Below are 26,049 nucleotides of genomic sequence, written 5' to 3'. Positions count from 1 at the left end.
TTTTATGTACAAAAAGAACAGAGTTAATGGAAAAAACAAAAGTTTTTCGAAAAGTTTGTCTTTTCGACAGATTTCGTCCAGTTTCGTCTTGCCTTTTTATTATTCAGAAATTTTCTGTATGAATATTCCAGAAATTAGTCAAAGTTATAGAAAATGTTTATTTGATGGATCTGAAAATAATCTTGAACAAAAAAATAGGTGGACAAATCGAAATTGGACAGTGTAGTAGTATTATCAAATCCGGGGGACAACCAATCTTCCTGCATTTTGAACTTCTTGATGCTCTGTACCTTCTTTTATTCTACAGGTACAGAATCGGTTTGTCTCCCGATTTTGTACTTTTTTAAAGGAAAAAGTGGTCAAGCCAAAATCGAGTATTATTTGAATTGTGCCACGAGGTACAAAATCGGTAGGCAAACCGATTCTGTACCTAGTGAAACCATTCAAATTTTCTCTGATTTCACGTGTCTTTTTGTGGATTTTGAAACATTACTCATGAAATCCGATTTTGAACCAATTTTTTGATCGACACTAACTTTCCACAATACGCTTATTTGGGTGAGAGTGATATCTGAAATTTTGGATATTTTGAGGCTAATCCGACGTTAACAGTAAGTATATATACCCGACCCGAATTCTTTCTCATCTTTTGATGGTACTTATTGTGGACATCGGATTGACTGTTGGCTAGCGGATTGGATATTGGATAGCAGTCTCAAAATATCCAAAATTTCAGATATCACTTTCACCCAAATAAGCGTATTGTAGAAAGTTAGTGTCGATCAAAAAATTGGTTCAAAATCGGATTTCATGAGTAATGTTTCAAAATCCACAAAAAGACACGTGAAATCAGATAAAATTTGAATTGTTTCACTAGGTACAGAATCGGCTTGCCTACCGATTTTGTACCTCGTGGCACAATTCAAATAATACTTGATTTTGGCGTGACCACTTTTCCTTTAAAAAAGTACAAAATCGGGAGACAAACCGATTCTGTACCTGTAGAAGAAAAGAAGGCACAGAGCAACAAAGAGTTTAAAGTGCAGAAAGATTGGTTGTCACCTGGATTTGATAATACTACTACTACACTGTCCAATTTCAATTTGTCCACCTATTTTTTCGTTCAAGATCATTTTCAGATACATCAAATAAACATTTTCTATAACTTTGACTAATTTCTGGAATATTCATAATTTTTGTACAGAAAATTCAGATATCTGGAGAAACTGAAATAAAGGCTACATGGTACATGAAATCATCAATTCGAGATGTTTCTATACATGCGAAAAAAATTCTTCAAATTTCAACCGTCTTATATTAACACGAAATCTACTTATGTTTCTCAATTTCAATATTCTTCTAATTTCGATTAATTTCTAGTGAATTTTCTGGAATCTCTAATCCGAACATGAATCCATTCGAGCCGTGGTTTTGCCAGATTCCAAAAGCCGAACGAGATGAAATTCACAGAAAAGTCTACATGAGGGTTCGTCATAGACTGGGATCCTCAACACTGTTGAGAGGATGTGATAAAGTGAGACGGTGTAGAAAATGTACCTACTTATTTTTCTAATGAATTCTAGGAAAGGTTCCGCTTCTTGCAAACTCATCTCTTGGTTACCATATCTGGTATGTTTTCCTACAATGGGAGGCATGTCTACTTTGGTGATATCTTCAAAAAGATGCTTCAAAATGCGGTTGCTCCAAAAGTGAGTTATTAGTGGCTTCCTTTGACATTAACCAAGAATATTCAGAATCCTCCGGTTTCCGAAAATCGCATCGACGCCATAGTGGGACAGGGAGAGTGGATGAAATACAAATTGATCGATTTGGCTTTCGTCAAAAAGCTTTTTGATGAATCCAGAAAAAGTGTGGTGTCGATTTGTCGGACCGATGTTGACGATGAGAAATTTCTGGCGACGCTGAGTGCTCTTGCTCAAGCCTGTGATCTTACGCTTCGAACAGTGAGCTTTTTCAAAAATTTCATGGTGTTTTCCTCCGATGGAAGCCCACCAAAAAATTTCAACTTTGAGCTCGGGTGGGCTTATAGGGATTACGGTAAATAGAAAACAAATTTCAGCGAGAAGAGCAAAGCGCATGGGTTACGGTTTTTGGACAAGTGTGCTATGGTTTGTTCTTGGAAGCGTACGACAAGCTTACCCAACTTCCCAGTATTGCAGAAACTGTCGACAATGTGAGTTTTAATATACCGTAAAACCTGTATTAGAAGGGCCGGCCCTTCCATTGTTCCAAGGTACCTCCGGAGGGCCCTTCTATTACAGGGGCCCTTCAATTAGAGGGGGCTCTTCTATTCTTCCAGCCAGTTTTTTTTCCGAAATTTAGCATAGAAAAACTCGACGAATTCACGCAAATCTGCCGATTTCACCAAAATTTAGCAAGATTTTCATCGAAAAATAGAGTTTCAACAAACCTCTATTAAATTGTGGAGTTCCCGAAATATTTTCCACTGAAAAAGAACAGAAATTTTCTGATCTTAAAACACATTTTGAAGGGGGTCCTTCTTCACAAAGGGTCCTTCTATTACGGGGGCCCTTCTATTACAGGGGGACCATCTATTTTTCCGAGCCCCTCTCGGAGGGCCCTTATATTAGAGGGGCCTTTCTATTAAAGGGGCCCTTCTAATACAGGTTTTACGGTATCCAACTCAATGTATAACAAAAAAAGTTTTTTTTTTCTCATTCAGGTGGCCCGGAACCTTGCTATCGAAAATAACTTGTCTGCTGGTCTGAAAATTCCACGAGTTCCAGTAAGTCGGTTGAGAAGATTCAATTAAAAGCATCATGAATTTCAGAAATACGTTCATGACTACTTGAATCAGTTTCTTTCGGAAAGGAAAGGAAACATCATGGATTTCGACAAGAAATTTTTGTCGGACCTATTCCGAGGTGTGACGTCGAAACATAGCATTTATAATCACTTGAAAAGGCAAGGGATGAAACAAGAAAGTTGGGTTAAGTAAGTTTAGAAAATATATAAGCGATTAGAATATGTTTTTGTTTGGTTTTCAGTATAGATCCCGAGTCAGCTGTGGAAGAATGAAGCTATGCGAGAACGAGAAGAAATATTAACTTCCTGAATTCAAATGCTGTCTTCTATATTTACATGTCCTTCCTCTCATTCTCCTCATTTCCTACTTCTCAACGTTAGCCACGATGAATATCCTTTTATAATAAATCTCTCTCGTTTTTCAAGTTCAAGAATGCAGAAAAAAAGAGACGAGCTCTCAAGCATAGCCTAATCCTATAGAAATCTTACAAATCTTCTTAAGATTTATCGAATTTTTCAGTCGATCCTTTTTTTCTAGACTTGCGGCACTCAAAAAAATTATTAAGATAATTGAGTAGATCAAAAAAGTTACGATCTGCAAGATTTTTTCCTATGCTCTTCCGCTTGGGATTTTTCTTGGCATTGATCTCGATTTTTATCGTTTCAAGTTTTTCGTTTTTTTAACAAATAAAATCAATATTTTAGTTTTAAGAAATCTCAAGCCATCTACTAACTCAAAATGACAAACGACGGACAACCTCCAGCAAAGAAAACTCGACAATCAACATCAGAAGAGGCAACTCCAAGTCCGAAAACTAAAAGCGCAACCAGCAGTACTTCGAGAAGCCCTCGTATGGGAACGGTAATCTATATTTTTCAAAAATTTACTGACTAACGAATAAACCGATAATAGAAGGACACTCGAACTTCTGAGCCATTTTATCTTGGTTCCTGTCAAAGGTATAAAAATTTGTCAACTGATAATATGTTTATCATAATATCAGAAGTGTTTTGTCAGCTTACACACTTCGATTTCTGCATAAGAGCCAAGAAAAATTAGTTCAAATTTGAGAGTGTGGGGGCCCTTCAAATACAGCTTCTACGTATTATTTTTCAGATTCCCGAAATGGTGGTGAAGCCGTTTGATATCGAGGGGTCCGCTTATTACAATCCAGAACTTTCGCTCAAGGATGAAAAGGTTTCTTTAAAATCGGGATCTATTCTGAAAACCAAACAAAAGCATATTCTAATCGCTTATATATTTTCTAAACTTACTTAACTCAACTTCCTTGTTTCATCCCTTGCTTTTTCAAGTGATTATAAATGCTATGCTTCGACGTCACACCTCGGAATAGGTCCGACAAAAATTTCTTGTCGAAATCCATGATGTTTCCTTTCCTTTCCGAAAGAAACTGATTCAAGTAGTCATGAACGCATTTCTGAAATTCATGATGCTTTTAATTGAATTTTCTCAACCGACTTACTGGAACTCGTGGAATTTTCAGACCAGCAGACGGGTTATTTTCGATAGCAAGGTTCCGGGCCACCTGAATGAGAAAAAAACAACTTTTTTTGTTATACATTGAGTTGGATACCGTAAAACCTGTATTAGAAGGGCCCCTTTAATATTTCCCTTTTTTTTAAATTGTTTTCCCTAAAACAGAAGAATCGCAAAAAAACAATTCGAAAGGATTTGTAGAAACACGAGGCATTTGAACACAAGAATCAAAGAATTATCAGAGAAATGTGGCAACGGAGCAACAAAACGATCCCAAAAATTTGTATATAATTTCAAAATTACAAAAAACGATCAAGATGTTCAGGAAAAAAAAAGTATCTTAAAACCATTATAATAATTTTCTTCAATCCCATTTGTCGAAAATAGTCTTCCCGCCAGAAAACACAGGGAATCGAGCATCAAAGCTTGTGAAATCCCAATTAAGTCCCTCGAAAATTTTCTTGTTCGTGTGCTTGAATCTCATTTGATAGCTCCTTTTTAAATTTCCCAAAAGAAAATTTATGAGTCGCTTATCCAACTCCAATCCCGTTTTATCTTTGATTTTCGGTAGCCATCCGATTGATGGCTACTCTGCGTGTCGCATAAATGTCAACTTCGATGTTAACGAACTTTGAAAGGTACTTCTTCAGGTCTCCATAGATACGTGGAAGCTTGTGATCGTCAGAATCTTGTCTTACGCACTAAAAGTCGGAATTAGGATATCAAAAGATGAATTCAAATAGTAGGTACCTCTAGAAGAGTGGTTTTCAGATGTGGAAGAATTTCATAGTAAGATTCGTCATGCTCTGAAACATCAGGAATACCATTGTTTGGCGGTGTTACTCCATTTTCCTAGAAATAAGAGATATTTAGAATCGGTGCAAAATTAGCGGAGCTTACAGTTGAAAAGTTTGACAGGTTTTTCGTTGGAGAACGAGCATTGAGTGGAATATTGGTTTGTAGTCCTTTTCGATTTCCCTAAACAAAATTTAAAATTTTAGACGAGTTAGGCAAATCGGGACAACTCACATGTTTGCTGGAGCTTTGACCATTGTTCTGGTTCCAAACAAAATCCGGTTGAACTGATAATGTATGATTGCGACACCCAGGATTAGTTAGAAGATCGGTTTGATGTTGGCAGAGAGAGGATGGAAGGGGATTTCCAGCATGAACTATTTTTAGTAGCGATCCTTTCGGAAACCATTGACAACTTCGCTCAAGTCCAGGATCTTCTTGAGGGATATCGATATGAATTTCCAGCATTTTTGTCTAGAAAACAATAGCCAGTTCGAGAAATTATTGTAAAACATGCAGTAGAAGGACCGGTCCTTCTATTGTTCCTAGGTACCTCCGGAAGGAATCTTCTATTTTTCCAACCCCTCTCGGAGGACGCTTGTATTAAAGGGCCTATTAAAACAGTCCTTCTAATAGAGGTTTTACGGTATGTACGTGGAACTTACCGCTTCTTGGCTCGAATTCCAGCTATCTTCTAGGAACTGTTCGAATCCGGCAAAAGTGAGGACTTTAGCAGGGAAAACTGATGATGGATGGAATTCCTGGAAATCGTTTAAATTAGTCCAAAAAGTTATTTTTCAGAACTTATTGGTATATTACTCACCCGTCCAGAATCGTGAAATTGGTCAGCTTGGATACTAAGCAGTGTTCGTCTTCTTCCCATGGCGGATGGTCGTGACCATCCATGAAGAACAACTTCGTCGAGTGGAATTGAAGAATTGGAATTGAAACAAAATTTAAATGTTCAGGCTCGATTTTATTTTATGACCCTAATAAAAAAAAGATTCGATTATGCAAATTTCTACTCTGAAACCATTTTTTATCATAAGACAAGAAGAATACACTGCGTCACATAATTATAAGTTCACTTTAAATTTTGAATTTTTTCGAAAACTGTGAATATGGACTGAACAGGATATGATTGAAGCAAATACTAATTCGGATTGTCAATTAATGAATACCATTTGAGACTGCTACCATTTCTTAAATTTGGCAAAATTGAAAAAATCGGAAAAATGGTCCGAAAAAACGTCACATAAGTATAAGTTCACTTGAAACAATGAAAGATAACTCAAAACACAGATTCTAAAATTTTATGAAACTATAAAATATAGTGAAAAGGGCTCATAATAATTTTGTTTATGGGAGAAATTTAGCTGTACCTATAATCATACTTGAGTCACATCCGTTTTTGGCCAGCTTACACTGGAAATGAACTTTTTCGTTGATAACTGTTCAGAAAACAGTGCTGACTCTAAATTTTTGTTTTTCACAGAATCATTGCCAATTGTTTCACACAGTTAACTGTCAAAAAACATGAGGCTGATTTGAAAACCGAGAGAAATGTCTCATTTTAGCACAATTTCACAGGTATGTTCCGAGTGGTACTGTGTCTTCCTCGGCAGACATATGATTGAGCTGACTAGCATAAAAGGAAAGTGCACAAGTTTTCATTAGGGAACATACATAAAACCATAAAAATCTAGATCTTGAGTTCACGGAATCAGCAACTTTTTGGACCATCTCACACTCAAGCGTTAAAAATGGGCTATGAGGAGTCATGTTTACGGAGTTGTTTTGTGAGGAAGGAGTCACGCATTCTGATTTTTCTTCCTTTAATCACAATTTTCAAGTTTAGAATTTACCGATACAATAGTTAGATTATTTCACAGTTGCGTTCTAGACGTACGATTGGCCTAGAAAATTATTATTTTTCGCGAAAAAATGACCGAATTCCAAGGTCCCAAATATTATTTAGAACTCATTTCATCAATCTTAAAATTTCTCAGCATATTTGAAAAGTTTTAACTTCTGTTTTTGTAGTTGACCTGATTTTTCAAAAAATCCGTTCCGGAGAGATATACGGTACCTTCTCGAAGGTTGGTAAGTATAGTTTTTGACAGATTATTTTCCCTCAAAGTGAATCTATCAGAGTGAAACTTTATGCATATTATGCCTGCCATTTTTCACAAGACACATTTTTCACGAAGACACAGTACCACTCGGAACATACCTGTGAAATTGTGCTAAAATGAGACATTTCTCTCGGTTTTCAAATCAGCCTCATGTTTTTTGACAGTTAACTGTGTGAAACAATTGGCAATGATTCTGTGAAAAACAAAAATTTAGAGTCAGCACTGTTTTCTGAACAGTTATCAACGAAAAAGTTCATTTCCAGTGTAAGCTGGCTAAAAACGGATGTGGCTCAAGTATGATTATAGGTACAGCTAAATTTCTCCCATAAACAAAATTATTATGAGCCCTTTTCACTATATTTTATAGTTTCATAAAATTTTAGAATCTGTGTTTTGAGTTATCTTTCATTGTTTCAAGTGAACTTATACTTATGTGACGTTTTTTCGGACCATTTTTCCGATTTTTTCAATTTTGCCAAATTTAAGAAATGGTAGCAGTCTCAAATGGTATTCATTAATTGACAATCCGAATTAGTATTTGCTTCAATCATATCCTGTTCAGTCCATATTCAGTTTTCGAAAAAATTCAAAATTTAAATGAACTTATAATTATGTGACGCAGTGTATAAAATCATCAAAATGAAAAAAAGTTTTTATTCCATTTGAATATTTACAGTACACTTTGAATACACTTTAAATATACAGAACATGAATACGATATAAATTCGGCATTATCTGGAATCGAGATCAGAGAGAAATATCCAAGTTTACTGATTGGTTTTGAACTCCAAAATTCATATACTCGGGTTCCATTTTTAAAAATTCTGCGAAATGAAAATTATTATAATGGTTTTAAGATACTTTTTTTTCCTGAACATCTTGATCGTTTTTTGTAATTTTGAAATTATATACAAATTTTTGGGATTGTTTTGTTGCTCCGTTGCCACATTTCTCTGATAATTCTTTGATTCTTGTGTTCAAATGCCTCGTGTTTCTACAAATCCTTTCGAATTGTTTTTTTGCGATTCTTCTGTTTTAGGGAAAACAATTTTACGACTACAAATTAAAAAAATTTTCAACCAGCCAAACAAGATTTTTTTGTGATCAAAACAGAGCAAAATATAGAAAAACTTTGATCCTTAGATTTTGGATTTAATACAATTTTTCAGACAGAATCTGGTTGATGGTTTTGTTTGTGGCATGAGTGTAGTTCAAGATAATACCATTATAAAACGTTTTGGTGTAAAAAAGAGCAACAGTCAAACCTGTAATAAACGGGCCTCCCGCTGATAAAATGTTGTTTGTCATAATATAAGAAATAGCGATTTTCAAAATTTTTAATTCTCGAAGGAATAAACAAAAATGGTCCAATTTTCTGTAATTCGTCACAGAAAATACTAAACTACTGATAAATGTCATAATCGATGTGTTTTTGTCCAGAAATACTTTATTTCAACGCAATCATGAAAAATATGGTTTTAATACATTATTTCTGTTGATTTTCAATTTTGCGAAAAGTTACGTGATGCACAGAAATTGAAGGCTTCGAATTCTGGGAATTTGGAAATTTTACGTGATTCACAGAAGTTGAACGTTGCAATTTCTGGGATTTTTCACAGAACTCGAACGGTTCGAGTTCTGGGATTTTGGAAATTCACGTGATTCACAGAATTCGAAGCCTTCAATTTCTGTGCATCAAGTGTTCTTTTTTATCACCGAATAAATATATATTTGCGTATCGAAAAAATTCTATTGCAAGTACAGGAAATACTACTCGAAAAGGCTTTATCGTTTTTTATGTAAATTCGAACATTTTTTCGCTCCGCAAAGAAAATGCGAAATTACTGAAACTTCACAGAAATTTTGGAAATCGAAGTGATTTGGGATGAAAATTGAAAATTTTGAAAATCGCTCCTTCTTATATTATCAATATTTTATCAGTTGACGAATTTTTGATGTCTTTCCTCATATTCAAGATAATTAGCCTTAAAGTGCACGTATAGGGTGGCCTTCTGTTAGAGCATTTCCGGTATAACGTTTTGGTGTGAAATTGAAAGACAGAAAATTGTTAGGTTGTTCATTTTTATTTCAAAAAAAAAACACTCGGATGCTGTAGCTCCATTTCAAATAGCGATACTTCAAACTCCCATCTTCATGTCCCCAAAAGTATTTTTTTTCCTAATTCACATGACTGAATTCCCTCGTCAGAACATCCATAATACACCGACTCTCCGTCTACACTAGGCAAAGAAAAAGAAACGTAAACTCTTTAGTTGCTAATCTGAAAAAGAGAAAGGAAAAACAAATCCCCTTCAAACATATTATCATTAATCTTGGGACGCCGCCAACCTCCTGAAATAGATAATCTCTGGGTGTGTCGTCGGCGGAAGTGTCCCCTTTTTCTAGAAACTTGCGATTCTCCTCTCCACACCAATATAATTCTCCTTTGTGTTTTCTTTTCCGTATTTTCTGCTCTCTGAAAAACACCAACATCTAACCACATAATCCTTGAATACTTTTTTCCTGTGTCCGAGTGGAATTCTGAACTCTGAAAACTCTTTCTCTCAGCAATCAAAACAAGAACTCATATGTTTTTTTTTTGAAAAGGGTAGATAGATGAGAGAGATGGAGCAAAAATAAAAGCGAATAGAGAAAAAAGTTTTTGTTCTTTTCTGTGTTATTCATTTCACACCGCCTGCCACCTGCTCTCTTGATGTTTTTTGTTTCTTTTTTATGAGAATAGACGCGTTGTGATCAGTGGAAGAACAGGGGTGAAGTCAGAAGGTCTAGGGGACCCGGAGATAGGTCTGAACTTTGAAATTTCACGAGTCAGATGTTATCTCAATTTTGATTCTTGTAATCATCTTATAACCTGTCGAATCTTCTAGTGCTAAAAGTGCACTTTCAAAAGTACTAGACATTCTGATTCAGACATCCATCTCTTCTGAATTCCCCGGTGTTGCATGTGCCACTTTGCTCTTTTACTCCTTCTTAATTTCCTATGTTGTTCCTGGCTGTTTTCTGATTCGCTCAACCCTTTATCAACCTCCTCATTATACTTCTCCTTCTCCTGTCACCGTGATTTTGAGATCTTCATATGCCAGTATACGACATTCATTTTCTCTTGATATGTATGGCACATTTTATTAGAATTCGGCCTTTCTAAACTCGTATACCTCTTCTAGATTTTCAAGATTATGTTTTTCCATTTCAGCTTGTCAAATCATCGTCTCCTGGATAATTTGTGTGAATCGGAAACCAGGTACGTCGTTTATGTAATCTAAAGTACTGCGGTTCGCACTTATTCTAAATTCGTTCCTTAATCTAGTTTATCTGAGATTCCAAGCATCTCATTTTAGCGGCAAAAAATTCGGGGGGTACAATGATTCGGGGGTACAAGGGGGTACAACTGATTTAGGGGTACAAAATTGGTGATTCGGGGGTACAAAATTCGTGGGTACAAAAATTCGGGGGTACAACGATTCGGGGGTACAATCTACCAATGATTCTGGTGTACAACTTATTTCATTTAGGGGTACAACGTTTGTGATTCGGGGGTACAATTTTTTTTGACGAAGTTTCTGAATTCCTGAATTTCAGAGCTTGAAAATCTCAGAATTCTTAGATTTTCAGAACTTTGTAATTCCAGTATTTCGGAATCTGAAAATTTCGGAACTTCAAAGTCTGAGAATCTGAAAATTTGGGAAATTCAGAATCTCAGAATTTCAGAACTTCGAAATCTCAGAATTTCAGAAATTCAGAATTCTTAGAATTTCAGAACTTTGGAATTGTAGAATTCGCAACCTGAGAATTCGGTAACTTCAGAATCTGAGAATCAGAGAATTTCGGATCTTCAGAATCTGAGAATGCTAAAACTTCAAAATCTCAGAACTTCGGAACTTCAAAACTTCAGGACTTCAGAATCTCAATATTTCAAGAAAGACAATGGAGAACTGTGAAATGATTTTAACAAATTTTACAAACGGATTTTAATGCCAGTCGATACTTTCCTCACTTCCAATTTTTCTCAATTTTATTTCTCAATTCTTTTTCATTTCCTTTTGTTTCTCAATATTCCTTCGTTTTTTCCCAATTTTCCGTTTTTCCCAATTTTTCTTAATTTTCCTCAATTTTCGCGATAATTCAAATTTTTCTCATTTTTAAATGATTTTCTAGATCCTTGATTGAAGGAAACAATCACAATTCAGTGATTTTCCCACAAAATTTCAAAAATCCCAAAAATTGGCCCAAAATGAGCTATTTTTTTCGAAAATCGTTCGAACTGGCAATAAAACCTTACAAAAACTTTAAAATTTATTTGTTTTCAATAAATTGCCGCAAAATGTGAGCAAAAATAATGAAAAACGAAGGAAAACGGAGAAAAATGGGAATTGCGAAAAGATCTCAATTTCGCGAAATTTTTCCATGGAAGAGAAAACCCCGCAGCTCGGCCACGGCCATGGCTGATGACGTCATCGCTCGCAAATTTTATTTTTGGGATTTTCTCCGTTTTCCTTCGTTTTTCATCATTTTTGCTCAAATTTTCGTGGTAATTTATCGAAAAAAATTAATTCCCAATTTTTGAAATGTTTTATGGCCTGTTCGAACAATTTTCGATAGAAAATAGCTCACTTTGGGTGAATTTTTGGGATTTTCGAATTTTGTGGGAAATAGCTAAATTGTGATTGTTTCCTTCAATCAATGATATAGAAAATTGTTTACAAAGGAGACAAATTTGAATTACCGCGAAAATTGAGGAAAATTGAGAAAAATTGGAAAATTGAGAAAAATTGGAAAAAAGACGAAGGAATATTGAGAAACAAAGGGAATTGAAATAGAATTGAAAAAAACAAGGAAATGAGAAAAATTGGCATTGAGAAAAGTATCGGCTGGGTTTTGAACTTAAATTAAGCATTAAAAACTGAGTTTGTAAAATTTGTCAAGTTTAGCTTATTGTCAAAAAGAACAATGTGACAATGAGAAGTGAAAAATTTCTGTCGTTCGAAATTCTCAGATACCGATATACTGAAGTTCCAAAGTTCTGAAATTCTGAGATTCTGAAGTTCTGAAATTTTTTGATTTCAAAGTTCTGAAATTCTGAGACTCTTAAATTTGGAAATTCTCAGATTCTGAAGTTCCAAAGTTCTCAGATTCCGAATTCTGGAATTCTAAGAATTACAATGAAGAAAATTTCTGCCGTAATTATTGAAAATTCAGAAATATTAAGATTCTGAAGTTCTGAAATTCTGAGATTCTCAGATTCTGAAGTTCCGAAATTTTCAGATTCCTAAATACTAAAATTCCAAAGTTCTGAAATTCTAAAAATTCAGAGATTTTCAAGCTCTGAAATTCAGGAATTCAGAAACTTCGTCAAAAAAAATGGTACCCCCGAATCACAAACGTTGTACCCCTAAATGAAATAAGTTGTACACCAGAATCATTGGTAGATTGTACCCCCGAATCGTTGTACCCCCGAATTTTTGTACCCACGAATTTTGTACCCCCGAATCATCAATTTTGTACCCCTAAATCAGTTGTACCCCCTTGTACCCCCGAATCATTGTACCCCCCGAATTTTTGGCCCATTTTAGCTTATATCATATTTACATTTCAATCATATTTACACGAGGTGCATCTCATTATATCCGTCATTCCATCCAGACATTGTCTAATACTCTTCTTGTACACATGTTCCAGATTATTAGGAAAAAAAAAGTCATACGGCCGATCGCTTGGCTCAACTTGAACTTTCAAGCTCTAACTCTTTCTATTATTTTTCATTCACTCACCTTCCTGTATGAACTAGGCCAATGTTTTATCGGACAATGATTTTTGAGTACTTTTGGAAAGCTCCATTTTAACAAAGAATAATTCAGTTTTGACTTTGCCGAAACCTCCAATAATATATTTAATCTCGATTTGATCAGTCGTTCTTCAGTAGTCGTGCACTCCTTTCCGTTTTTTTTTCCGTTCCTATTTTTCTTAATCCCACCAAATCCCTTTATTCATGGACCTGCTTTTTGCACGATCTCCGTGCATTAGAAATCCCCAAAATCTTCGAATACCAAATCTAACAGTCCTAACAATTGGAGATCCCCTTCATAATTTTCGCCCCATCATCTTTTTTTCGGTTTCCATCTATCAAAAATCCGAAACAAAGTACCTTTATTAACCAACAAAAAAGATTTTTGCAGGTTTTTTTTCAATCTCTTATTGCTTTTTCTTCTCCAAACCTTTTCCCCGTTTTCCGTTACCTCGCACCGGAAATTTGTTCATTTTCATGTCTCTTCCTATAAATCAAGGAAATATGACATATTTTGTTGTCCTCCTCTTTTTATTCTCTTAGTTTTCTGGTTTGTCAATTTTTGAGAATGCCATTTCTTGTTGTCTCCCGTTATTGCATGTTATGTGCTGCTGCTACCTCTAATGTTTTGATTACTATGATTATATGTATATACGAGTGAAATGAATTGGAATGGAAACGGAGCCAAAATAGACATTCAGAAGAAGAAGAAGAAGAAGACGTCGTTGTTAACGAGACAATTCCCGTAGCAACAAAAGGAGAGAAGAAGACGTTTTTCGTTTTAAAAGCTCCGCCCCATTTTTCGAGTGTGACGAGAGCAGTTCGTAGAAGAGTTGAGATTTTATTTCAGTCTTTTGCTTAATACTAGTAATTAATAAGTGCATAAATAACTTTTAAGAATAGGCCAGCCTACGAATTCGCAGAATATGGTTATGGTAGTTTCGCGACGATTTCAAATACTATGAGAGTTTTAGACTTTGATTCCTGGTTTGGGTTACCGTACTCTCCTTGTTTTCTAAAAACGATCATCTTTCTCAGCTGGATGTTAAGGTTCAGCTCACAGGTTATCTTCGTAAAACTTGTCGTAGTCATTTCCAACTTTTTGGTTCCTGGAAAATGAAGGGTTTGTACAGTTTTGGAAAGTCTTAGAAACCGTCAGGAACGTCTGAAGCTTCTAAAAGTCTTTGAGAAGATCCACAAAGCTCGAATTCAAAAGGGGTCACAAACTTCAAAAAGCTTCTAAAGCTTCACAAGTCTTCCGAAGACCTCAGTAGCTTCAAAATGATTAAGGATGCTCTAAAAGGCTTTAGAAGTCCCTAGGAGGCTTTAGAAGTTTCTTGAAGATTTCGGATTCTTAGCATTTCGAATATCCAGTATCCCACGAGCTTTCAGAAGACGTTGGTGGCTCCACATTGCTCCAGGAAGCTATTTAAAACTCTAGAAAGTTCTTGAAAGCTTCAAAAAAACTGTAGAAAGATTCAAAAATATAGAAACCTCATCTGAAAAATCTCATCAACCTAACAATATAATCTCAATGGGAATATTTTTTCTCCCTACATCCTCACTCACGTTCTCAGATTTCCTTCGAAGTTTTATAATTGATGACGTCGACAAATTATTCTTTCCCACATCAGCCAGGCGTTGAGCTTTTCAAAACTTTGCGTTCTCTTTTGCCTTGACCTCTTCGAGATTTGTTCAAATATATGTATGTAGACAACACTCTAAAAACAGAAACAGCTGTCCGTCCTTCATTGGTCAACCTTGTCCATTCTGTCTGTGTTCCCTTTTTCTCAAAAAAAAAACTGATTTAGAAAAATCAGATCAGATAACATAGGTCAGATTACAAGAATCCATCTCTTTTTGATATTTCTCAAGTGTCATCTCTCCTGTTCCAACGCTTCCAATTTTACACATTTTGTGCCACCTCATTTTTTCTCAATTGTGCCATTCCGATGTGTTGAGCTCAAAGTTCTTTTTTCCCTCTATCATCAATTCATATTTCTCCGAGCGATTCTCTATCTTTTCTATCCAATTCCGTTATCATTGCACATCCGTCCCCATCCCATCTGTCCCATGCGGGTGTTTTTTGTGACTGATGAAAATGATGATGCTTTTTGGCAGGAAAAGAATGGAAAAAAAGAAAAATAAGAAATATGTATCACCTTCCTCCTCTATTCTTTGAGTGTTGTATGTGATGTTTCTTTTTCGAGACACCAAGCGTTTTCTTTTCTTTTTTCTTTTTTGATAACAATTCCGTGGAGGAGCGCGGGGACGGGAAAGAATAGAGAAACATGTACAAAAAAACATAAGTGAATGTGTATTGAGAATGTGACAACGAACTGCTCTCCTTTCTCTCGTTTTTCAGTTTATGTTTAGACGATTTGACTGCTGCTGCTGTTGCGGGTGGTGGTGTGCTTTTTTTTTATTATTGCAGGTGTTGGATGTCCAGAGGAGGAAGCGTTTGTATTGGAAACACATTGACCCCGCATTGTTCTCTTTCCAATCAGCCCAAAAAATTTAAAGTTTCCACTGACTTTCGTCCTTACAGTATTACACTGATTAGTTGTCAAGAATTTAGTGTGAAACGTCTTTACTGTAATGGATCTATAGTATAACGAAGACATGTCCCTGCAGGGGTAGATTTTGTAATTTTAGCTGGAAGAGCAGAGCCTTTTCAGTGTGTACAGTATGCCTTCAACTCTTGATATTCCGGGATACTGTACTAGAAGACCCACCCTAACTTTTAACTTTGAGCTAATTTATCTCGGTTTTTGTCGAAGATATAACAAGTAGTGAATTTCAAAAGTTTTAATTTTCACATCAAAGTACTGAAATTTCAAAAATTTTTGTGAGCCACGTGAATCTTTTGAATCTCCCAAAAGATGGACCGTTAAGTTTTTGGGAGCAACGTGTTTTTTCAACAAATATACCAGAAATATTAACACTTTTTGAATATTTTTCCCAAAATTAAAACTTTTGAAAATCACTACTTGTTATATGGAAAAGTTATCAACTGATAAAATGTTAACCATAATATGATAAACATTTTACAAATCGGCCCATTTTTGATATCTTGCATAGAAAACAAGAAAAATTTGCTCAAAGTTGTCAGAGAACCCTTGTATTACAGTTTTTTGGTACTTTAAATTTTCATAAACCTTTCGTAGAATCCCTATCTAGTCAAATATCTGGTATAATAGAGTTTTCACCACGAATACTGTAGTTTTTTTAATGCTAACCAAAGAACTCATGCTCTCTGACAACTTCTCGACATTTGAGCTCAATTATCTCGATTTCTGTGAAGAGATGCAAAACAGTGGTCGACTGACCAAATATTATTACTATTATGATAAATATGTTATCAGTGGACCACGATTTGATATCTCTTACAGAAACCGTGATATATAAGTTCAAAGATTGTGGCTTGAGTGGTCTATTAGACTGTTCGTGGTAATACTCGATCCTTTAAAAAAGAGTGAGGAGCGAAGAGACGAACCACCAATAGAAATAAGGTCAAGTCACGCCGAAGGCGCACCAGTCAGCTGTTTGAAGCGTCAGAGGCGCTGCAAGCAGGCTGTATTCTCTAATCATATGTAATGACGCATTTTAGCAGTCTAGAAAAATTCAAAAATTACCCAAAAGGCACATGAACTTTTTGAACTCGAGGTCCTTTAATCTAAAAGCCTTAGATTTGTTTTTCACACCTTCCCACCATGTGACTTTTTTTTCTGGGAAACTTTCCAATTTATTTTTTGAACTCTCTCTCTCTCTCTCTCTCTCTTTCCTCTTGCAAAATAATTTTCTTCCCACCCATTCCATTTTTTTCTCAATTCTCCTCTCCACTCTTATTGCCTGCTGCTGATATTTTTGTTATCATGATAGTATGATCCAATTCGGAAATATAGCATCATGTTTCTTATTTTTCTCCTTCTTGCCATCATGACTATGTGTTTACTCTGTGTTTTGTGGGGAACATTCTAAAGTTTTTGTTTTGTCAGGATGTATCATAAGTTTAGCAAGATTACTGTAGACTTTGCAAACAGACTACAAATTTCATCTTTTATAAAAGACGTTCATCAATGATTGCCTTATCCTGAAGTACCGAACACCCATGTGTTACACATCCCGCTATCATTTGTTTCACCTACATCGATGGTCAAAAGGGAGGGTGTTAAAAAGATAGTGATTAGAATAGACACTCAACCTAGAGGACACACACAACAGGTACACGCTCATCAATCACAACGAACTCCTCGCCTTCTCTTCTTCTTCTTTTCTCCGGCGATCTTTTTCATTTTTCCGCACGCCGGGTTCCGCGGTTCTTTTCAATCGTGCTGCTTATCACCCTTATCACTTCTTCTCCATTGTTACAACAATGTCTCTTCTTCCACACACAATATCTATCATTTTTCTTTTTTTCTTTTTTTTTCTGCCGTTTTTGTCTTTATATTGATACGTCCATAAACGCATCGGTTGCCCCCCATGGGGCGTGTGTTGTTCTTCTGCGAACTCTCATTCTTCATCAACTTCTTTCCTTTCCAGCTTCTCCTCCTCTTCTATCCATCTATGGTAGCATTACCAAACGCTCTTTCCGACGCTGAGACTAATACTGTAGAATTTTGTGTAAGACTAAAAAAGATTTATCTGAAAATCCTTGATAATCCAGAGATGAATTTTCAGCGTAACTTGTTGACAGCGTCTCACAACAAACCGTGTCATAGTTCAGCTGAACTTCTTCGGAAAGTCATGGCGCTCAGCTGTATTCAAGAGAGTGTCGTGAGGTATGTTTCAGACAACAAACCTGAACTTCATAAAGTTTGTGAATTAGCAACACACAACTGTCGCGTTTTTTGTTTCTTATCATTTCGGTTCGAGAGGAGAGGAGACTCGACAACCGAATCAAAATCATATGATACACAACACAGACGAAGACGAAGATTCGAACTGTTCTCAATTCTAAGTCAAACTGATTTTTTTTTCTTCAATTGTAGTCGTGTATCTTTTTTTGTGTTGGGAAAATAATCAAAAAAGAAAGAATTGAAAACAGAAGAAGAACTGATAATGGGGAAGGTTCACCAGAACCCATTCCACAAAAGATAGGTTTTGTTCGGAGACGACGAAAAGAGATCGGGGCGAAAGTTTCTAAATGATGAGAAGTAAAAGTTTTGATTACATACCGTAAAACCTGTAACAAATGATTGCGACACATAATCATTCGATGGGTTTCGAGGACGTCTAGAGATAATGAGAGGGCAGATATCATTCATATTTCATAGACGCTCTTGTGATGATGATAACACGAACACTCGGAGATCTTTCGGAAAACTGACCATAGACCGAGGGGAAAATTTCATGATAGGGTGTGATAGAGTAAATATGAGAATTCATTCCAGACAGCTAGCATCCGCTCTCCAAGCAGTTGGCTCTGTTGCCGTGCAAGCTGGAGAAGGGACCTCATCATCCAGTAGCAATTCGCCTTTGTCAATTTACGAAGAGTTTCTATATCCATTATTAGGAGTTTGTTCGTCGATGACCTCCACCTCTTCCACATTTATGCCAGCAGAAGAGCCGGAACCAGGACTTTCAACGTCCAACGACACTCCGGTTTTCTTCAATTCCCTAACTTCGGTTCTCAACAACCTCCATAAAACAGGAGTTGATCCAATCGTGGCTGAAAGCATTGCAGTGGATCGTATCGCTTCGCCATGTGCTAATCCGAAAAGCTTGACGCATAAATGTCTTCGTAATGGAATTCAGGTTCTTCCGGTGGACGAACCCACGAGCAACTTCATGAAACATATTCTTAGAAAGCTTCATGTAGGTTTTTGAAATAGAAATAAGTGATAGATTTTAAAATTTTTAGAACTACGAGAAATTCGTAGATGGTGCTCCATACGATTTCGATGCCAAGTCCGTACTTCGCTACTCGGAATACCTTCATTCTCAAATTCCATCCCTTGAAGTATTCAACACTTGAACTGTTTCCTGGATAATTTTTTCTTTTTCAGACAATCAGTCCTCCCCATCTGGCCCATGAGATGTCAATCACTATCGCTGCAATGGCAAGATGCATGGCAATGCATGAACAAGTAAGTTCCAATATCTTAAGAAAAAATTTGATTATATATTTTTTTAGAACTTCGAGCTACAAATTATCTACCCGACGACCTCCCATCTGCTCGAAGAGCCTCTCTTCTACTCGGCCATCTTCTGGTCATATCGTGAAGCATTCAAATCTTACTACTACCAGCAGATGCCTGCACCATTACCGTCCCCATTCCAGATGACGGTGACTACAGTAATCGATCGAAATATGTAACAATTTATTTTCAGGCCGAAGAACGGCATATCCTCTGCCGCTACTGGAACGCTGGTAACCGTCATGTCAGTGCTAAAGAATGCATTCTTCTGGCAAAAGCCTTGCCAAGACTGCAGCCGTTTCAAATTTACGGCTTTTTCGACAAACGGCGCAGACGCGAGTACAACAGATATCGGTTAGTTTTAAATCTGGCTGTAATTAAAGATATCGAGTTTTTTTTCAGCGGTCTCAAAGACGAAGAAACCTTGGCTTTAGAAACTATCCAAGTCTGGAAAAAGCTGAAGTCGATTAAGCAGAACAGTGATGAAGACGACAGTGATAATGAAGACGAGGCGCTCATTGCGAGAGATCTTACAGTAATCCCTAGCTTCTGGTTTTCAATGATAACTTATATTTTTTCAGAAACACGACAGAGACAAACTGGATTTACTCTGGAAAGCAGGTCATCGCAAGCCAAGCCGTAACGAGTGTGAGCTGATTGCTGCTGAGGCGGGAATAAGTTCCGGAGAGCAGGTGAAGATTCAGAAACTCAGACAACAGTTTTATATCCTCCTTTTTCAGATCTATGCTTATTTCGAAGACAAGCGTTGGCGTGAAGAGTATGACAACCGCAAACAACAACGGGCCAGCACTTCTAGGACGTGATCCTTGAAGCCAATTATCACTGATAATAAACCAATCATTTTTGATAACCATGTTCTTCTTCTCGTGTACCATTTTCTCTGAGATTCAATTTCTTTTTCTTTTTCTGTGTTCCAAGGACACATATCCTTTTCTTCCCGATGTGTACATTCTAATGATCTTTTGAAAAACTCATTTATTGCTTTCCCGCTTTCGATAGCTGATACCGTAGCACGCTTTCTCGCCGCCTCCCTTGTTTCTTTTTCCATGTTTTTCTTCTTCGAATATATGATACCAAGTAACACACATGAAATAAAACCTGTTTGATTGTGAGTTCCGAAATGGAAATTAATCTCCATTACGATCGTTTTCTTTTCTACTTTATCAGTTACCATCACCATCATACGGTGAGACGAGAGTGGAAGAGAACAAGAAAAGGAAAATTGAGAGAAAGAGAAGTGCAGTTCATTATCAGTTTCGCCTTCTGAGTTTGAAAAACCATTGCCGTGTGTGCCACTTTCGATTCTCGGTTTCTTCCCCTTTTTCCTTTGTTTAAAGTTGACATGTCAGATGAGCATGTTTTCTCCCGAACCTAGGCGGAATCAGCTGGACTTTTTTATTCTTTGAGATGTAATTACTTAATGAAACTGATAATTAATCATCTTATCAACAAGACTTCTATTAATTCTCAATGTTTTTTTTTTGTGAAACTGAATCTTCTTCCAGAAGTTTCCAGACAAAGTTACCAAAATGGAGTCAACAGAATCAGAAGAAGGTCCATCTTCCTCTGGAACCCCTTCGAAAGAGATTGACAGCCAACGAACGCCAACACAAGAATCGTATGTTTTTTAATCGCTTTTCAATAGCAACAGTTTTCAATCGACCACTTTTGTTCAGACGACCCCCAACCATCCCACAACCTAGACTAGAAATTTGGAATCGAATAAAATATGGGCATGTCTCGACTGCTATGAAAATTCGAAGTTTACTACTATTCATATCATCATCTTTAATCACTTTTATCGAAACGATATCTGAACCGAAGCGTGATAAAGTGCCACCTACTGTGAGTTAATTCTTTCCCGGATGAGCAACTCTCCGCGATTTTTCAGGAAATTATCACCAGGATTGCTACAAGTTTCATCAATGGACGTGTTGATCAGAAGCAGCGATTGGTGGGTGATACGGTGTTCCGAGTTATTTATGACTTTCTCAATTTTCAGAGCCATGAAACCTTCCTGGATATTTTATTAGAAAAAATACCGGATGCTGATGTTGTGAGTAGTTTTGGGATCGGGAAACTAACTAACGTAATTTTCAGCGAGGTATGCATTACCACGAGGTGTATCTGGCGATTTCTCCAATGATTTCAAGTGTTAACTGGGCTCGAATAAAATTCGACAGGAGAGATGCTATGAAATGTTATAGAAGTTTGTCTTCAATACTACAAGTTTGCTTTGTGAGTTCTATTTAAATCACTTCGGCAATCATCCAAATATTTCAGGAACAAATTGGATTGGCTAATCATGGCGAAGCTGACCAATTGATTTTAGCTATTTATGTCACCAGTGTGTGGTGTTCGATTTTAAAGCAACATCCTGAACTTTCGCAGCCCATTTCCGACTATCAGGATTTTGAGTCGTATATGAAGAATTGGATCTTCCACTCCCACTTTGAAAACTTTTCGAAGGTTTTCGTAGCATCTTGCTGTCAAATTATGGAATCTTCTGACCAGATGCAAAGCCAGCAGAACCAGTCAAAAATGGGAAATCGGAATCCTCCCAGAAACCACGAACTTTCACGATCCTTATCATTGCCAGCTGCAGTCCCAGAAACAGTGCACAATGCAGTTCCTTCCCCTTCCCATGTCCATCCGTCTTGGATGCATGGTCCACCACAGCCATTCATGGGATACATGAGTCCAGGAATCGTTTTCTCTCAATTCCCAATTCCCAATCCCCCAGTTGACCCACATCAGAATCATCCAATGATACTGGTACATCCGCCAGCGAAATCAAAACCTTCACGTGCTACAAAGAGAAAGCAAAAAGTAACAGAAGCTTCTAAACCGGTTACTTTTACAAAAATCTTCATGTGTTAATTTTTGATTTTTTTTTTTCAGACGGCCCCCGGCACAAAAGGACCATCTAAAAAGGGACCTAGACCAGGTACCAAATACAGGCAGCGAATAACGGTTCATTCACCGTGTCGCAAGACATTTCAATCATATTTTGTTTGTTTTTCAGACGGAGGCATCGATGATTCTGGAATTCGAAGCGAATCGTCTAGCCACGAGTCCTCCGGATAGGCATTCGAAGAGAAAAATTAGTGAGAGAACCAACATTTCGCTTTATCAGGTAAGATTTTGAAAGGTTTTTATCAATCATGTTTTTTGATTCTAGGTAAAGAGCTTCTTCAATAGGATCACTGCTGAGCAAAGACGTCTGAAAATGGGAAAACCGATAAGACGTTATAAAAGATCCACCAAAAAATAGATACCGACTAGTTCATAATTTCTCTTTGTTTGTTTTTTTCTGTCACTAATTTTTCTCGTACATCTCATCTCACAAAATGTAGAATAGTTCAATTGTATAATAAATTTGTATTTTTTACAATTGAGTTATAAAAATATGTCGAGAGCAGAAAATCAGGCATGCCAATCAAAATCAAGGATCTACGGTATGTCGTGAAAGATGGCAAAATTCATCAACTACTGTAAAACCATTTGTAAAACCATTCTTGTCAATATACAAGTTGTATACGGTCGAGAATGACATTCAAAAATTATTCATTTAAAAAAATGAAAAGATGGATGGCTCTTTTATTGCGGTCCATGTGTCAATTGAAAACTTAGTTTTCGTAATGTTTTCAGCAAATCCTGGCACTCTTCAAATTAGAAATTCCCAAGATCCATTTTTTCAGAACTTTTCTTTCGTATCACATTCGTCAAGTTGAATTACAGTAAACGCTCAAATTGAACACCACCTATACTTGCCTTTTGAGCCAATTTATCTCGGTTCCCGTGAAAGATATCAAAAAGTAGATAACTGACAAAACGATTTTAATATCATAATGAACGTTTTGTCAGTTAACTGCTTCTTGATATCTGTCACAGGAACCGAGATGTGTGACCTCAAAGCTGGAAGTTATATTATTTCAAATTTGAATTAAAGGGGGACTCCGACCGAAAATTTTTATTGCATTAAAATGTGTTAAAAGTTATCTATTTTCCGAATATTATTGCGAAAAAATCCAAAGAAAATCCGAAATTCCCGAAAAACGCCGTTGAAAAGGAAGAAAATTCAAAAAAAGGTGCCGCCGGAGGACGAGGATTTTCAGTGAGAAACCTAGGCCACGGCAGCGGGCGCCATTCCTACGTGGCAAATTTTCTGGATTTTTTTTCAATTTCATGTCCGGCAGGTAAAAAACGTAAAAAACCACTGTCGGCGACTTAAAAAAAGGCTGTCAGGTGCTGTGGCCTAGGTTTCTCACTGAAAATCCTCGTCCTCCGGCGACACTTTTTTTTGAATTTTCTTCCTTTCCAACGCCGTTTTTCGGGGATTTCAGATTTTCTTTGAATTGTTTTGCAATAATATTTGAAAAACAAATAAATTTTAACACATTTTAATGCAAAAAAATTTTTGGTCGGAGTCCCCCTTTAAGGTTTTTTCATCTCATAAAACTCGTCGTCGATCAAAAAACTTTGCACTTTCTCATTTCGTTGCCTCAAGTTTTATCTTATTGCATCAAACGTTTTCAAGCGTTTTTTTCTTCGTTTCATTCCACACTGCGCCCTCCCCCATCATGCTATCACCGTGCCTCGAATCGTGTTCATTTATCACTGCACATCTACGCAATTCTAGTTTTTTTTTTTTCAAATAGTTATCGCCTTATCGTTTGGTGGCAATTCAGAGGAAATGAATCTTTTGTACAATTACTCTTCTCTTCTTCATTATTTGATTTTTATGTTTTTTCACTGTTCAGGAACAACAATGGCTAACTACAAGCCATCTGTTTTCAAACCATACGAAAGTGTGATAGTCCAAATTCGGAAATCAGTGACAAGACATGTCCGATCCAATGGAGAAATACCAAGTTTTTCTCAACCAGTGATCCTGGATACGTCAAGAGCAAAACGAATTACGGTAGGTGAAGTTTAGGTATGGTAGTGAACGGAAATTGTTTCGAAAATTTTGGAATGAGTTTCAGCTTAATGAAAAGCATGTTCTCGACATATTATCCAAGTTCTCCGATCGAATTGACTCTCATTGGTGTACTGCCGTTGCACATTTTGCTGTTCATGTTTTGAAAATGCCAATAGATCGTTCCAAGGTAAGTACACTTTAGAATCGGCCGCAGCTGGCCGTTGGAGAGTTGCCGTGGACAAAACCAGCCCGTTCTCTCAAGAACAAGCTCAGTGGCCCAGAAACCAGGAGGACAAAAAATAGGCCCTCCGATCTATTCCAGAAGTACCTTATCCAAAAAGCCGCGGCCTGTCATGGCACATCCTTGAAATATATAATGGAAATTTTTCAGATCATGAACTACGCTAACCAATGGAGACAAAACAAGCGATTACGAGAGAAGGTTTCCAAATTGTTCTGATTCTATTTTTTCTTTATTTTTCTTTTCCTGACCTCACAGTCAGCATTTTGTTTTCAATAAAGAACGATATGTTATGACTAACGAATGGAAACATAAACATTTCGTAACAAGTCTGAACGCGAAAACATTTTTCCAATCAATGAGTGCCAGTAAATTCTGAAGCATTTTCTGGAGGGGGGGGGGTATATTGAATAGTACATATTCAACTTTTCAAGATCCTTACAAGTTGCAAGGTACAACTATAAAAATGGGACATACAATACACTCTTCTGAACTCGTGACAGATGGGTTTTCATTTGAGAAAGTAGAGAAAAATACAATAGACTGTGGGAATTTTTTGGATTTCTAATACTGTCTTTCCAGAAATATCATATAGTTTGATTATGGGACAAATGCGAAGCATGGGTTTCTGTAGAGGATTAGTCGGGTGAAGACTGATCGTTGAATATTCAGAATGGATTGGGTGTTTATATTTTATGTAGCCAGATATTAGAGCACATAATTTCGGAACAAACCTATGCCGTTAACTAGGCATACTGCTCAGCCACTTTTCTCGAATTTCAAGTACATTGATAACTGAAGACACCTAAAACTTTTTACGTAGTCGTTGCGCACTAGAGATGCACGGACAACCGACGAAAAGTTATTTTCCATGGACAACGGACAGCCACAAAGACGCGGACTACGGCCTGTCCGAGCATATCCAGTACTGACCCATTACATATCAACACTATCCAAGTGTGACCTTCTTCTTTTAACCATCATAAATTCCATCCAATCACCACCTTCTCTCCATTTTTCTACATCACCCCTTTCAACTTGAATTCAAATTTCAAATTTCGCTATTTCTTTTGTTTGCTTACTAACTGATTTCACTTGCTGACTCACGTACCATGTCCCTCTCCATCTGATTTCTCTTTCTCTTCAGCCGACAGCCTAGCTGTCTCCGCCCATTTCATACCGTCATCTATTCCTCTCCATTCCCACTTGACTTCCCAAAAATTTACTGGAACCTTGTGATTTTCCGTTCTCGACAACCATCTGCGAATACGAAATCCATGTCTCTCTCTCTCTCTCTCCTTCCCCCCGCCCCTCGCATTCGTTTTCATCGAATGCCATTCTTCATCATTTTTCAAATTCTAAAACATTTTTTGCGGTCTAATCTTTGGCTTGATTAGCTTTTCCCCAATCCCCATGTAGCAGTTTTTGCTGACAGCAGTCTCGTAGAGCAGTAATAAATCAGCATCCAACCTTTTGAAAAAAAGACGGAGCTTATCGAAAACGAAACAGAAGTGAATCTATGCACGCCACCAACAATTATTCAAACCTTGTTTGGGAATGTTTGTTTCTCATGCAAAATCTTTTTTTAGAACTACAAAATCGTGTCTCAAGGTCATTAACTTTAGTCAAAGCTCTTGCACTCCTGTTTCAGAGAAAATTTGAACACCAACCAGCTCTTTTCTCAAGTGCCCCCTCCTTCGCAAGT

The 26,049-nt window shown here is 36.8% G+C and overlaps 5 protein-coding genes across 5 annotated transcripts; 4 read left to right on the top strand and 1 right to left on the bottom strand.

The window, feature by feature from the left end:
• Positions 1-1,408: 1,408 nt before the first annotated feature.
• Positions 1,409-3,060, top strand: CBG06755 (the record flags this gene model as incomplete). Its single annotated transcript, XM_045237288.1, has 7 exons — positions 1,409-1,534; positions 1,584-1,709; positions 1,755-1,964; positions 2,081-2,194; positions 2,705-2,767; positions 2,813-2,976; positions 3,030-3,060. 7 exons carry the CDS (start codon positions 1,409-1,411, stop codon positions 3,058-3,060), a joined length of 834 nt encoding a protein of 277 aa, XP_045093303.1.
• A 1,007-nt stretch (positions 3,061-4,067) lies between these two features.
• On the bottom strand, positions 4,068-6,862 carry CBG06754 (the record flags this gene model as incomplete). Its single annotated transcript, XM_002647603.1, has 9 exons — positions 4,068-4,226; positions 4,272-4,407; positions 4,916-4,986; positions 5,036-5,137; positions 5,186-5,263; positions 5,315-5,554; positions 5,746-5,841; positions 5,904-6,018; positions 6,669-6,862. 9 exons carry the CDS (start codon positions 6,860-6,862, stop codon positions 4,068-4,070), a joined length of 1,191 nt encoding a protein of 396 aa, XP_002647649.1.
• A 10,638-nt stretch (positions 6,863-17,500) lies between these two features.
• CBG06752 lies at positions 17,501-19,982 on the top strand (the record flags this gene model as incomplete). The annotated part of the gene is made up of 10 exons (XM_002647602.2): positions 17,501-17,641; positions 17,699-17,799; positions 18,412-18,835; positions 18,882-18,980; positions 19,027-19,107; positions 19,155-19,307; positions 19,352-19,512; positions 19,561-19,693; positions 19,740-19,850; positions 19,899-19,982. 10 exons carry the CDS (start codon positions 17,501-17,503, stop codon positions 19,980-19,982), a joined length of 1,488 nt encoding a protein of 495 aa, XP_002647648.2.
• Positions 19,983-20,708: 726 nt separating this feature from the next.
• CBG06751 lies at positions 20,709-22,453 on the top strand (the record flags this gene model as incomplete). The annotated part of the gene is made up of 9 exons (XM_002647601.1): positions 20,709-20,797; positions 20,856-21,024; positions 21,071-21,133; positions 21,182-21,235; positions 21,280-21,417; positions 21,463-22,029; positions 22,081-22,152; positions 22,205-22,315; positions 22,361-22,453. 9 exons carry the CDS (start codon positions 20,709-20,711, stop codon positions 22,451-22,453), a joined length of 1,356 nt encoding a protein of 451 aa, XP_002647647.1.
• Positions 22,454-23,950: 1,497 nt separating this feature from the next.
• On the top strand, positions 23,951-24,563 carry CBG27375 (the record flags this gene model as incomplete). Its single annotated transcript, XM_045237286.1, has 3 exons — positions 23,951-24,103; positions 24,168-24,290; positions 24,495-24,563. 3 exons carry the CDS (start codon positions 23,951-23,953, stop codon positions 24,561-24,563), a joined length of 345 nt encoding a protein of 114 aa, XP_045098572.1.
• Positions 24,564-26,049: the final 1,486 nt, after the last annotated feature.

The sequence above is a fragment of the Caenorhabditis briggsae genome (assembly GCF_000004555.2).
Source record: "Caenorhabditis briggsae complete genome, chrV, whole genome shotgun sequence".
In the NCBI taxonomy this organism is placed as follows: domain Eukaryota; kingdom Metazoa; phylum Nematoda; class Chromadorea; order Rhabditida; family Rhabditidae; genus Caenorhabditis; species Caenorhabditis briggsae.
This window is presented reverse-complemented; position numbering and strand designations above follow the sequence as displayed.